General features: G+C 51.4%; 1 protein-coding gene across 4 annotated transcripts in view; it reads left to right on the top strand.

Annotated features, from left to right (window-relative positions):
- GOLGA3 (golgin A3) overlaps positions 1-8689 on the top strand; it is a 45453-nt gene extending 36764 nt beyond the window's left edge. For all 4 annotated transcript variants that reach the window (XM_053206470.1, XM_053206468.1, XM_053206471.1 and 1 more), the window contains exons 18-23: positions 405-544; positions 1094-1226; positions 1494-1616; positions 2881-3045; positions 3865-4028; positions 4934-8689. In XM_053206470.1, the coding sequence (XP_053062445.1) occupies positions 405-544; positions 1094-1226; positions 1494-1616; positions 2881-3045; positions 3865-4028; positions 4934-5153 (945 nt within the window). In that variant the 3' untranslated portion in view covers positions 5154-8689. The remainder of the gene's footprint in view (positions 1-404; positions 545-1093; positions 1227-1493; positions 1617-2880; positions 3046-3864; positions 4029-4933) is intronic.
- The last annotated feature ends 1974 nt before the right edge of the window (positions 8690-10663 follow it).

Genomic DNA, 10663 nt, shown 5'->3' on the forward strand with positions numbered 1-10663 from the left:
AGGTCATGATCTCACGGTTCATGGGTTCAAGCCCCACGTTGGGTTCCATGCTGACAGCATGGAGCCTGCTTGGGATTCTCTCTCTCTCTCTCTCTCTCTCTCTCTCTGCCTCTGCCCCTTCCTCACTCGTACTCTCTCTCTCAAAATAAATAAATAAACTTAAAACAAAACAAAACCGCAGAAACTGTTTAGATGAAGACAGCCTGGAACGTGTTTGTCACCCGGCAGAAACTGGCGGCCGCACGCTGCACACCAGGCGCGCGTGTGGTGCTTCAGTCCTTTGGGACCTTGAGAAGCTTTGGAAGAAGCGGGAGCGGGTGGGGCTGGCGGTAGTCCTCGCGGATGCCACATGGCCACATTCTGTGTGGTTCTTGCCCTTGGTAATGCTGGTGTTGTTCTGTTAGGTTGCTGCAGCCAAGGCGGAGGCAGGACATAACCGCCGCCACTTCAAGGCCGCCACCTTGGAGCTGAGTGAGGTGAAGAAGGAGCTTCAGGCCAAGGAGCACCTGGTGCAGAAGCTGCAGGCCGAGGCCGAAGGTCTTCAGTGAGTGCCGCGCGGCAGCGGGCTGGGCCACCGCCACACACACCCCATTCGTGCGCTCAGCACGTGAAGGTCACCCGTGTTCCGGCACGTCTCGGGCATGGGAGGCCCATCTAAGAAGAACATACCAGATTCCTGTCTGAAGCCTGCAGCGCCACTTTGAGATGTCAGTGCTGACGTGGCTGTGCCCACCGTGTGCCTGCTGGTCCTCCACCGAGGACAGAGAGCCCTCCCTGTGTGCGGGGCACACATCCGAGGGCCGTCCCACCACCCGGGCCCGATGCAGCCTCCAGAAGGGCACATGCGGGGATCCGTGTCGAGCGCTTTTCTGCCACCATAATCTGTCACGTGGGCGCACAGAGTGTCCTCCCCAGGGACTTTGTGAGGATTAGTCAGGGCAGAGCGCTGCCGAGCTCCCAGAGCAGCCCCCAGTGGGGCGAGCAGCGTGCGAGTTTCCGTTGTCATGATGGAAAACGTTCGACTGACAACATTTTGTGGCGGGGTAAGTAAGCATGCTGTAATTTCGTTCTTCCTTGTTTTTTTTTCTGCCAGGATCCAAGAGGGGAAACACTCCCAGGAAATAGGACTGTTCCAGGCGGAGCTGGCGGAGGCCCGGACCCAGCTCCAGCTCCTGCAGAAGCAGCTGGACGAGCAGCTGAACAGACAGCCTGCGGGAAACCAAGAGGTGACCTTCTGGGAGGCTTTGCTTCTCCAGGGGGCAGGGCTGATGGAGCCAGGGGGCGGGGCCGATGGAGCCAGGGGCGGGGCCGACGAAGCTAGACTCTGCTGATGGACGGTTCACACGCTCATTCCTTCGTTCCCTGTGTGCTTGGAAAGGATATTTGTTGTTTATAAATATGGTATTAACACACAGATGTAGTTAGAACGGTTTTATAGTGCAAGAAAGCCACTGTAAAATTCTCTTGGTCATGTGACTTTTTCCCTCCTCTAGATGGAAAATCTCAAATGGGAGGTGGATCAGAAAGAAAGAGAAATCCAGTCCTTGAAGCAGCAGCTGGACTTGACTGAACAGCAGAGTAAAAAGGAACTGGATGGAATACAGCACTTACTGCAGGTATCTGCTGTGTCAAGGTCCCGGGGCAGAAGGTCAGAGCCAGCAAGCACTTCACGAGGCAGTTGATGATCATAGTACTAGTCCCAGGTACCGTGGCAGGCAACACGCTAAGTGCACGAGTTATTGACGAGCTCAGCGCTCCCACCAAGCCGTTTTGCAGACATCACTTATTTTGGTTTTTTTTGTTTGTTTTTTTTTTAATTTTTTTTTCAACGTTTATTTATTTTTGGGACAGAGAGAGACAGAGCATGAACGGGGGAGGGGCAGAGAGAGAGGGAGACACAGAATCGGAAACAGGCTCCAGGCTCTGAGCCATCAGCCCAGAGCCCGACGCGGGGCTCGAACTCACGGACCGCGAGATCGTGACCTGGCTGAAGTCGGACGCTTGACCGACTGCGCCACCCAGGCACCCCAACATCACTTGTTTTGGAGAGAAGTCCACACAGCCCAAGGAGGCCAGACCCCAGCGCTACGTACGGCCTGGGTGAACCGTGTGGCATGTTCCCGGAATGGGATCTGGCAAAGCACAGTCAATGAGACGAAGCATGTGAAACGTTCACTCTGACAAACTTCTCCACAAAGAAATCTGCGTACAGTCTTGACACAGCAAAGGATCAGGAACGTAGCTCTTGCCGGGATTCCTGCTTGTGAGCGGAGGGCTTGAGTAACATTAGGCCTGATTTATATTCTTTAGTAACGGTGAGGCTTATTCTAGTAGCTGACCTCGGAGTTTAAACAGGTGACTCGGGGTCCAGTGTAGATAGCAGGCACAGGAGTGTTGCTGGCTCCTCGGCAGAGGCTCTGAAATTGAAATTTTTTTTTTTTTTTAATTTTTTTAACGTTTATTTATTTTTGAGACAGAGAGAGACAGAGCATGAACGGGGGAGGGTCAGAGAGAGGGGGACACAGAATCTGAAACAGGCTCCAGGCTCTGAGCTGTCAGCACAGAGCCCGACGCGGGGCTCGACCTCACGGACCGTGAGATCATGACCTGAGCCGAAGTTGGCCGCTCAACCGACTGAGCCACCCAGGCGCCCCCCGAGGCTCTGAAATTTGGATAAAAACGTTGAGAACGTGAATGTGACAGGACACTGCTCGACCTAGACCCTGAGGAGGAAGCGTGCTCGCCACACCACGTACCTCATCACATAAAAATCAGTGTTACGTTTCTAGCCCCTTAGAATTGTGACGTACAAGCTTAAGATCTTAGCAGCGTGTTTAAGCTTTTTTAGCTTTTAAAAACCTATGACTTCCCTTTCCTTAGAATATCAAAGCTGAGTTGGAGACGGTGCGAGAAGATCTGTCCCTGACCCAGAAAGATAAATTTATGCTGCAAGCTAAAGTCTCAGAGCTGAAGAACAACATGAAGACTCTGCTCCAGCAAAACCAGCAGCTCAGGCTGGACCTGCGGCGTGGCGCGGCCAAGACGGTACTCGGGCTCTGTGCCCCTCGGTTCGCTGGGCCCACTGCAGGTCTGCTGGGCGGTGGCGGGCGCACCGTAGTTACTCAGATGTGAAGTTACATGTAATCAACCAGGAGCAGGTACTGTGTGAAAATAAATGGTGCCGGAGTATTGTGCTTAGAAATAGGCCAAACCCTTTTATTTTGGTGCCTTTTCCAAGGGCGTGAGTTCAGGTACCGTTTTGTTGTAATATACTTTATAAACCATACGAGGGCATCATTTGCTGTTGTTAACAAGAGCCCCAGGCCTGGTAGGCCAGCTAGCTGGGACACAGCAGCTGCCAGGATGGTCTTGGGGACCCAGGGACCCTGAAGCTGCTGTCGCAAGCCTGCTCAGATTCTCCACATGCCTGGCTTTTGTTTCTCTGCTCAGTCTACGTAAATATTGTCCAGGGGCAAAGAAATCACTCAGACTCAGGTTTATTTACCATTGTTTGCCTGTCTGTGAAAAAGTTTGAAGTCCTAGAAAGGGGAATTGTATGAGTTGAAAATTGACTTAATTTCTTAGGGATGTGCAGAGTCAAAGCCATGGTCTTTCATGGAAAGCCCCCCGCGAGGAGGGGTGTTCTCATCCTCCTGGGGAGCCAGCACGTGCTTAGTCGCGTGTGTGAGGCAGAAGGTTCATTGAACCCCGTGGCTGCCTGCTATGCTGCCTGGGAAGCAGGGGCCATGCCTTCCCGGGAGGCTCCTCTGGGATGACCTGTTGTGACCCCGGGCACTGATGAGGGGAACGTGTGGTGGGGTCCCCCTCTTAGTGACACCGCTAACCGTGTGCTTTCAAAAACAGAGAAAGGAACTGAAAGGCGAGGCCGGCTCTTCGGGTCCCGTGACGCCGGTGAAGATCCCCGACTGTCCCGTCCCGGCCTCCCTGCTGGAGGAGCTGCTGAGGCCCCCGCCTGCCGTGAGCAAGGAGCCCCTCAAGAACCTCAACAGCTGTCTCCAGCAGCTGAAGTACGAGCTGCGTTCTGTGTTCTGTGTCACTCAGTTTCGAAAGATAGACTGCAGGTTTTAATTTGGAAGAATCTTTCCTGTTGGCAGGACCTCATGCCCAGCAGAGGCTGAGCAGGCCTGTGCCACGTGGGGTCACTTGGGCTGTCGGTCCCTGTCATCTGGGGAGGATGGCCTAGAACTAAGTGACCCTGAGAAGCCCTTGAGGAGCCAGGACCTGAGCCCTTAGAAACCCCACGGCTGGATGTTCTGCTCCCGCCAGCCCGAGGCCAGTGTTTGCAGGGTGTGGCCATGTGGGGACATCTTTTGTTTTAATTAAAAAAAAATCTTGTTTACTCCTTTTTTTTTTTCTTTGATGTTTATTTATTTTTGGAAGGGAGTGTGCAAGTGGGAAAGGGGCAGAGAAAGGGGGAGGCACAGAATCCGAAGCAGACTCGAGGCTCTGAGCTGTCAGCACAGGGCCTGACGCGGGGCTTGAACCCACGAACCGTGAGATCGTGACCTGAACCCAAGTCAGCCTTAACTGACTGAGCCACCCAGGTGCCCCAGGGGACGTCTTTTTTGACCCTATGAGTGGAAGCCATGTGGCAGGCCCTCAGTGCTACTGATGCACCTCCCTGAGTAGAAGCCCCCGTGTGCAGAGTTGCACGGCCTATTGGCCTCCTCTGCATGTGCAGAGAAAAATGCTGAGTCCCATAAATCCTGTGACCCTGTCAATGTTGCTGGTCCCAAACAGACAGGTTCTGTCAGCCCCCTGAAGGTGCTGCGGTACCTGAGGGGACTGCTGTCCAGGTCAAGCTTCTTAGGATCCACGTTTGAGAGAGCTGGTTGTCTCCAGGGAAAGTTACCGCATCTCGTCTGGCTCTCCTTTGACTGGCCTTCCTTCCCCTGTCTCCCCCTCTCTCCAGGCAGGAGATGGACAGCCTTCAGCGCCAGATGGAAGCGCACACCGTTACCGTGCACGAGTCGCTGTCCTCGTGGACTCAGGGGGACCCCTCTGCCAGCCCAGCTCCCCTGGGAGATCACGCCAACCCCCGGGGAGACACGGAGCAACTCGGCCAGTGCAAGGTCTCCAGAGAGGAGCTTGGAACAGCGGCTGCCGAGCGTCCACAGTCCGAGTGCTTGTAACTACCCAAAGGAATATTCTTTTGTCAAGGTTGTTTATTTGACTGTTTGCTCTGTTTTTCTAAGAGATGAGGTTTAAATTTTGCATTTGCCTTTACAAGGAGTAAAAGGACGGAACGAGAGCTGAGGATTAGAGAAATAGTCATTTGCAAATCACAACTAGCTTTTCCCACGAAATGACCAAATCTTAACAACATAACCTAGATCTCAGCAAGAAGGTTTTGGATGTGTCCGAAGGGAATCTCTCACGAGTGACCGTAGATGCTGCTGTCTGAGTGGACGCCAGCCGGCGGCCCCCACTGGCAGTGCTGCGTGACCGGGTCCCATTTCTCTCTTTCCTGCCCAATTCAGTAAGAGCTTTACCTCTCTACAGAAACAGAAGTTTATTTGCACCTTTGGTTTTTATTTTATTTTTGATGGCTATCTCACCATAGGATGTGTATATAAATACTGAAAATCAATCTAATCTTTAAAAAGTATGTCTGTATTATTTAAGAATGACCTGAATTGTCTTTTTGTTGATTGCCTTTTGAAAATGTTCTGTCAGGAATTAATGCACACATAGGGTTTAGGGATGTCAGTCAGAAAATTATATTTTAAGAAATCAATATTTTATTTACTGTTCTAAAACCAAATATTCTTAGACAGAAAAGGGTCTTTATTTTAGTTTCACTTTATTTTTGAGGGCCTTGTTGTAAGTGCACAACACCCCCTGCCATCCAACCCTTGGCCTGGCACGACCTCACTCACCTTAGCTGACCCCAGTCACTATGCGCTGGCCTGACGTGTGAGATGCTTGGGGAGAGGTTCCAGGAGAGGAGGGGAGGGGGCCAGGGCTCCAAACCCAGGCTTCCCCAGGCCACCACCCCCCAACCCCACGCCTCCGCGAAAATGTCCAGCAGAGCCTGTGTGGTCATCAGAGGACACGCTGGACTCTTCTGAAGGTTTGGAAGGTCCTGCAGCCTCTCCGCTGGAGACACTGAGGTTTCTAGAAGGGGCAGGTCAGCTCCGTGGGGAGGCGGTGGCGGTGGCCTCCCCAGCTGTCCTGTAGGGGAGGAGCTGGATTTGGAGCTCCCTGAGCGTGGGAGGTTTCTCATGGACATTTCTCCACCTGAAACACAGAAGCGCTGCAGAAACTGACTGGCCGTGACCCCTGACGTCTGTAACTTTGTCCCCTACTTGGCTGAGAAATCTAAACTAACCCTCACTGTTGTGAGTTAGAGCAGAGAGGCCTCTGGTGCGGATCTGCTGGTCTGGAGATGAACTTGGAGGGGTTACTGATGGGGCCACATCCACCTGTGTCGACTCACTACTTTTGTCTCTCTTGAGGAGAAAACAGTTTGGTATTTAAAAGCTGTTTGTGTTCTCTCACAAGATGCTATTAGAAGGTTCACTGATAAAGTAGCGTTAACCACAAAGATGTTTAGTGTTTAAAAAAATTCCCTAGCGACTCTTGGGACTTCTGAAACGTGTATATCACTTGTACAGGGTTAATCTTAAAGTAATACTTGAAGACTGCATTATAAATATATCCTATTTTTCATCTTAAGTTGGAAACCGTTTTTGACAAAATTGTTTTTGTACCATTAGAGAAGAAAAAAATCATAATTTACATTCTTATTTATTTGGGGTGTATTATCCTCAGTTTTAATTTTAAAACCAGCACGTGACACTCAGCCTCCTGCCGTGGCTGCTTCCTCACTGCTGCGTGCCGGCGGCCCCCCGGGGACGGTCGCTGCGCGTCTTCTCTTAGGAAAGGGTCAGCTGGTTGTGAGCAAGTCTCTGTTCCTCACCTCCTTTCCTTCATGTCTTACCCTCTGTGTGCCGTGTGCCTGCGTGTGCGCCTGCACATGCACGTGCGTGTGGCTGTGCCTACGTGTGTATGTGCATGTGGGTGTGTGTGTGTGCCACTGTGTGCGCATGTGCACGTGTGAGTAGACCTGTGTGGGTATGCACATGTGCGCGTGGGTGTGCCTATGTGTGTATGTGCATGTGTATCTGTGTGTGTCCAAGTGTGCGTGCACATGTGCCAGTGTGTGCCTGTGTATGTGCGTGTGCCTACCTGTCATTGTGTGTGCGTGCCTGCCTGTGTGTGTGCATGTGTGCACGTGCTCGTGCCTGCATGTGTGTGCTTGTGCGTGTGTGTGAGTGCCTGTGCGTGAGTGTGCGCCTGTGTATGTGTATGCCTGTGCTCATGCCTGTATGTGCCTGTGTGTGTGCGTGTCAGTGTGCCTATGCGTGTGAGTATGCGCCTGTGTGTGTGCGTGTGTATGCATGCATGTGCTCGTGCCTGCGTGTGTGTACGTGTGCTCCTGTGGCGATGGCAGCAGCGCCTCCTGGTTTCCTGACGTCACCCTGTGCCTTTGTTGTCACCCTCTTCGGTTCCCGAACGCCCTGGCTGTCCCACCCGCCGTGCTGTTTCCCGTGTGGCCACAGCCCCGGATCTGGGGCCTTTCAGTCCAGCCTTTTGTTAGGCTTCCTTAACCAGCCACCTGAGAGAGAAAACTGGACTTGGAGGCCACCTGCTCCTGATCTGTTGAGGGTTTGTTGTTGTTTTTAGCCTCCGAGGGCCTCGACTGCTACCTCCCAGAGCCAGAGTCTGCAGTGAGTATCATTTGAAACGTTCTCCTGTTGTGCAGAAGTGGGAATTCGGAATTTACTCCTGGAAAACAACAGTCCAGTCTGGAGTGCTTAGAAACCTAGGTTTGCTGTTACGTTACGTTTGTGGATATTATTCATCCTGGGTCACGAATATTGTATGTCGTGTCCTCACTGCAGAGGACACTGGTTTGGACACTTCATGGTGTCATTTATTTTTTTCTTACGTTCCAAAAAAAATGTTACCGCGGCGTGGTTATCACTGATCTTTCTGTGGAACACGGGATGGATGCCATTGGGTCTTATGGATTTATATGCTTTTGTTCTACTTTTTGGAAGGTCTAACAGGCAAAGTTCTGACAGGATGTGAAACTGGCTTTTACTGTGGCCTAGGGTCCGAGTAATGGGACAGGCCTGCTAAGAAGATTCTCACTAAACTCTTTCTCAGTTTACAGACTTTTTTTGGTGTAGATGCTGCCGAAGCCATGACACGTGTTCCTACTCCCATGAGTAACTTGTCACATAGAAATGACGTGTCCTGTGTAAAGATTTCTAGTAGTGAAAGGGACCAGCGTATCTGAAAGACGCATGTCCTGGAGCCTTCCGCAAGGACCCCTGTGACATGTAGACATTCTGAGCCTTATTCGAACAAGTTCACTGACACACGTTCCAGGCAAATCTGGTTGTGTGATGGTCTCAGGTTATAATAGGATCCTGGAGGGTAACGTTTTAGAGGATCTAGAAAACTTGGTGGCTTTAAGTTACTCATTTCTGTTAAAAATTTCCTCATGAAAGGATGTCCTCAGGTTGGGGCTGTTCAGGGGAAAGGTGTCACCGTGCACAACGAATTGTAACTTTAAAAAGCATGTTGATTTTTTATAAATGTAAGTGTGCTGGGGAATTCCTTAAATTTTGTGCAATAAACTATTTTTTGTTAAAGATTTTCACATTTCACTGGGAGCCTTATTTAATCTACATATTTAGCCATATTTGGGAGGAAGTTTTATCTTGTGTTTTATAACCTGTGTTGAAATACTCGTCTTCAAAGAGCACCTCGCCGTCCTGGCTGTCCTGCCAAAGATTCACGTGGTGTGAGATCTCACTTGTGCCGCTTCTGACTCCAGAGCAGCATGCTCCCTGCGCCCTGCCCCCGGCAGCCCACACCGCACGCACCTGCTGCCTCATGAGTACAGGGAGGGAGGCGGCTGCCCTCGGGGCCGCGGGCACATCCCCGAGCTTGTCCCTGCACTGACTGGGCACTGCTGTCATGACTGTCCGCAGCTGGACCACAAATAATTCTCTAAATCTCAGTGTCATGGCTCCAGTCTCCCCTCTTCCGTTCGCTAATTGTGATCAATGAGAGTAAGCCAGACGCGGAAGTCTTTACTGACCAGCAGGAGAAAGTATACAGAATGGAAGTGAACTGGTGATCACAGAATGTGGTTTTGCCGTGGGAGTTACGCATTTCGCAGACCCCACTTTACCAGCTTCCGTAACCAAGGGTCAGGTAATATGTGTGCTACACAGAGCTTAGGGGAAGCCTCCTGCCCACCTGCTTCTGTGGCCCTAACTTCCTGAAGTGGTGAGGATGTCATGTCTTTTTCTCTACGGCAATCAGGAAAGGGCTGGTTCTGTGTCCCTGAACTTTTTTTCTTTTACCTATAAAGTTGCTAAACATTTGCAGGCACCGAACTGACACATCGATGGACTTTTTAAGCACGCCGTGTCCTCTGTGGTCATACAGCGGTGTCGAGGAGGGGCCTGGCTCGGCGGTGGCAGGTGAGCAGGGCCGGGTGCTGAGTGTGGGACCCAGGGCTTCCTGCTGATGGGAAGCCTGGTGTTCAGGAATCACCGGATTATTCAGAAATCTCTCATGCAGATTATGTGGGAAATAGGATTATTTATGCCGCTGCCGTCCAGTTTGATGGACAAATGCAAGAGCTCTTGGAAGAATCTCCAAGCCTTTCCTTGAGAAAGAATTCTCAGCAATCAGCAACTTGTGAAACCAGAAGCATTTACTGGAATCCCTCTTGCCTTTATGCATGTGCTCAGTTGACAACAGACATCGCAGATTCTGGTAAAAAGTATACTTAAGCAGTGCCTTTTCCTAGAAACAATGGGAGATACTAAACTGTGTTGCTCTCCCCTTTTTCTTGCTGTTTGGTGTGGGGCAGGCCTTCTCACATCCCGGCCCCCCTCCCGAAGGGCTCAGGAGCAGCACCACATCCCGGAGCAGCACAATGACATCCCTTGGGGACAGTGTACCTCCCCCGAGTTGAATGTGTGTGGACCAACCGCAGCACCCGGGGCGGGAGGGCAGCAGCTCTGGGGAAGTACCTGGAGGTTCTCACCCACTCAGCCCTCCACGTGGCCTGGGAACTGCTGGAGGAAATGGTCTGCCGGCTTTGCACGTAGTCTGGGCCCGAACTCCACAGGGTGGGAGATAGAGGCTAGCTTATTAAGTACCTCACAGGATGCTTCATTTTGACTGTGAGCTTTAAATGTGCATGTTATATATGTATATAATATATATAATTTTTTTAATGTTTATATATTATTGAGAGACAGAGCATGAGCATGGGAGGGGCAGAGAGGGAGACACAGAATCTGAAGCAGGCTCCAGGCTGAGCTTTCAGCACAGAGCCCGACACGGGGCTCGAACTCACGAACTGTGAGATCATGACCTGAGCTGAAGTCGGAGGCTCAACAGACTGAGCCACCCAAGCGCCCTCTACCTTTTTAAATGTACGCAAAATTTACACTAAAACACGGACAGATTTGGGCAACCATCCATCCGCCTTTGTGCACCTGTCATTATCCCCCCAAGCAAGATGCGGAACATTTCCTTCACAGTAAAGGTTCTTTCATGTCCCTTCCCGGTTAACCACCCCACCCGGAGGCAACCACTGCCCTGA

This window comes from Acinonyx jubatus, chromosome D3 (assembly GCF_027475565.1).
Source record: "Acinonyx jubatus isolate Ajub_Pintada_27869175 chromosome D3, VMU_Ajub_asm_v1.0, whole genome shotgun sequence".
Taxonomy (NCBI): domain Eukaryota; kingdom Metazoa; phylum Chordata; class Mammalia; order Carnivora; family Felidae; genus Acinonyx; species Acinonyx jubatus.